This window comes from Trachurus trachurus (genome assembly GCF_905171665.1).
Source record: "Trachurus trachurus genome assembly, chromosome: 7".
NCBI classification, from domain to species: Eukaryota; Metazoa; Chordata; class Actinopteri; order Carangiformes; family Carangidae; genus Trachurus; species Trachurus trachurus.
The window spans coordinates 31,200,198-31,202,208 of NC_139901.1; the positions used below are offsets into that span (position 1 = coordinate 31,200,198).

Sequence of the window (2,011 nt, forward strand, 5' to 3'; positions counted from 1 at the left end):
ATGCGCGTGAATGTGGTGACGTAGGGACGAGGGGCGGGGACTGCTAACTCCATCGGCTGACAGGAAGTTAGACAAAACCACCGGATCGCTTACTTCTGCTTTAAAATAAGACTCATCACATTAAAAGTAGCTTGTTTCTAGACACTTTTTACTTCTTTCAAGCAGATTTTCACTTGAAATAAGTAGAAAAATCTGATAGTGGAGCAAAAAAGAAAAAACTTGCTTTCACTGGCAGATTTTTCTACTTATTTTAAGTGAAAATTTGTTTGAAACAAGTAAATTTTTAGGTGATGAGTCTTATTTTAAGTGAAAAGAGATTAGTTTTGACTAGAAATGAGACATTTTTACTAGAAATGACATTTTGACTAGAAATAAGACAAATATTCTTGGAAAGATTCTGAGTTTTTGCAGTGTAGTAACACCTGGACGACTTCAACCTGCGCTGCACACGACTAACTGACTGACGGTGGTCCTGGATCAGTTCTTTGGGGGGGAGACAGTGGGAGGGAGCAGAGGGAGGAAGGAGCAGTTGTTTCTCCTCAATCAGACAGACAGGAAGTGGATCAGATCAGATCAGCAGGAGGAGGAAGCCCCCCCTTCTGGGCCGCTGCCGGGTCACAGGTGGCTCTGCTCAGGGGCTGGCGGGGGGCCGCGGGGAGGGGGGGCAGGAGCCCTGGCTGTCGAAGCTGGCCGTCCTCGCCTTCCACTGCAGCGCACACACACACACACACACACACACACACACACACACACACACACACACACACACACACACACACACACACACACACACACACACACAGAAAGAGACAATGATTCATAGGGCGCACGCTACATCTGTCGCTCCCAGGTCACTTCTGCACGGAGGAAACTGAAGACGCTCAGTTATCAACAACATCTGTCACCGTGATGATTTCATCAACACCTGTGTTTGGTCTTTACAGGACTAAATAGAGAGCCTAAGCGGAAGCAGGAAGTAACGGTCACCATGGGACCTCAACTCAGAAAAAGTCTCCATGTAGCTAAGTGAACGGGAGTGAAAGTTTTATTTCGTGATCCGATTGAATTGTGCCATGAGAAAAAAATATGTCCTTAACCTACTTAAAACATCACATTTCATGAAGAGAAATCAGCAGTTTATCGTAAAACTATTGTAGAATAAAATTCAGAAGAATGCGTAACCAGAAAGACTACAAGTCGCGTAGGTGACGTCACACACCAAATGCCGCCCTTTCCCGTGTCAGTTGGTGATGTATTTTTTGTGGGACACCAGATCTGTAGTCCGTAGAGCGTCGTCACACTAAATACATTCTTCCGTTGCAGTTTTATGATAAACTGCTGATTTTTTGGGATGAAACGTGATGTTTTGAACAGGTAGAGGTCATATTTTTTTCTCATGGCACAATTCAATCAGATCACAAAATAAAATTTTGACTCCCGTTCACTTGCATGGAGACTTTTTCCGAGTTGAGGTCCCATGGCGACCGTTACTTCCTGCTTCCGCTTAGGCTCTCTATTGACCCTTTGTTGGCCTTCTGATTGGTCAGCTGATCCACCAATCAGAGCGCTTCTCCCCAGGTCGGACAACGCTGGGATGAAACCGTATGAAAAAAAATGAAAAAAAGCACGCACATCCCAAAATCTAAGCGCTGGGTGCCGGACAAAAGAAGTCAATGATATGAAAAAGAAAAGAGTTTCGGGCTCAAGACCCTTCAGTCTGAGGAAACGTCACTCCCTTGGGTGATAATAAATTATTGCTCTGGAGCTTTTGTTGGTGTGCGGACTTTTCTTTTTCATATCATGAAACCGAATGAAACCAGCGATGTGGTTAAAAGGTTTTGCCCGGGGTTCCTGCAATAGCGCCTCACGACATCCGGAGTGTATTCGCGGAGTCATTTTTATCCCATTCCCCAAACCCAAGACATGAGAAATGTCTCATCATCGCATACGGCAGCTCTGTGGGAAACAGGTCAACCCATCCTCCATTAACAAACATACTTACATATACAGT

The 2,011-nt window shown here is 45.0% G+C and overlaps 1 protein-coding gene across 1 annotated transcript in view; it reads right to left on the minus strand.

The window, feature by feature from the left end:
* Positions 1–631: 631 nt before the first annotated feature.
* The window catches only part of syt6a (synaptotagmin VIa), a gene marked incomplete at both ends in the record, with an annotated part of 98,658 nt that continues 97,278 nt past the window's right edge, over positions 632–2,011 (minus strand). Inside the window, one exon of the mRNA XM_083975317.1 lies at positions 632–706. Within this exon, the coding sequence (XP_083831443.1) occupies positions 632–706 (75 nt within the window). The remainder of the gene's footprint in view (positions 707–2,011) is intronic.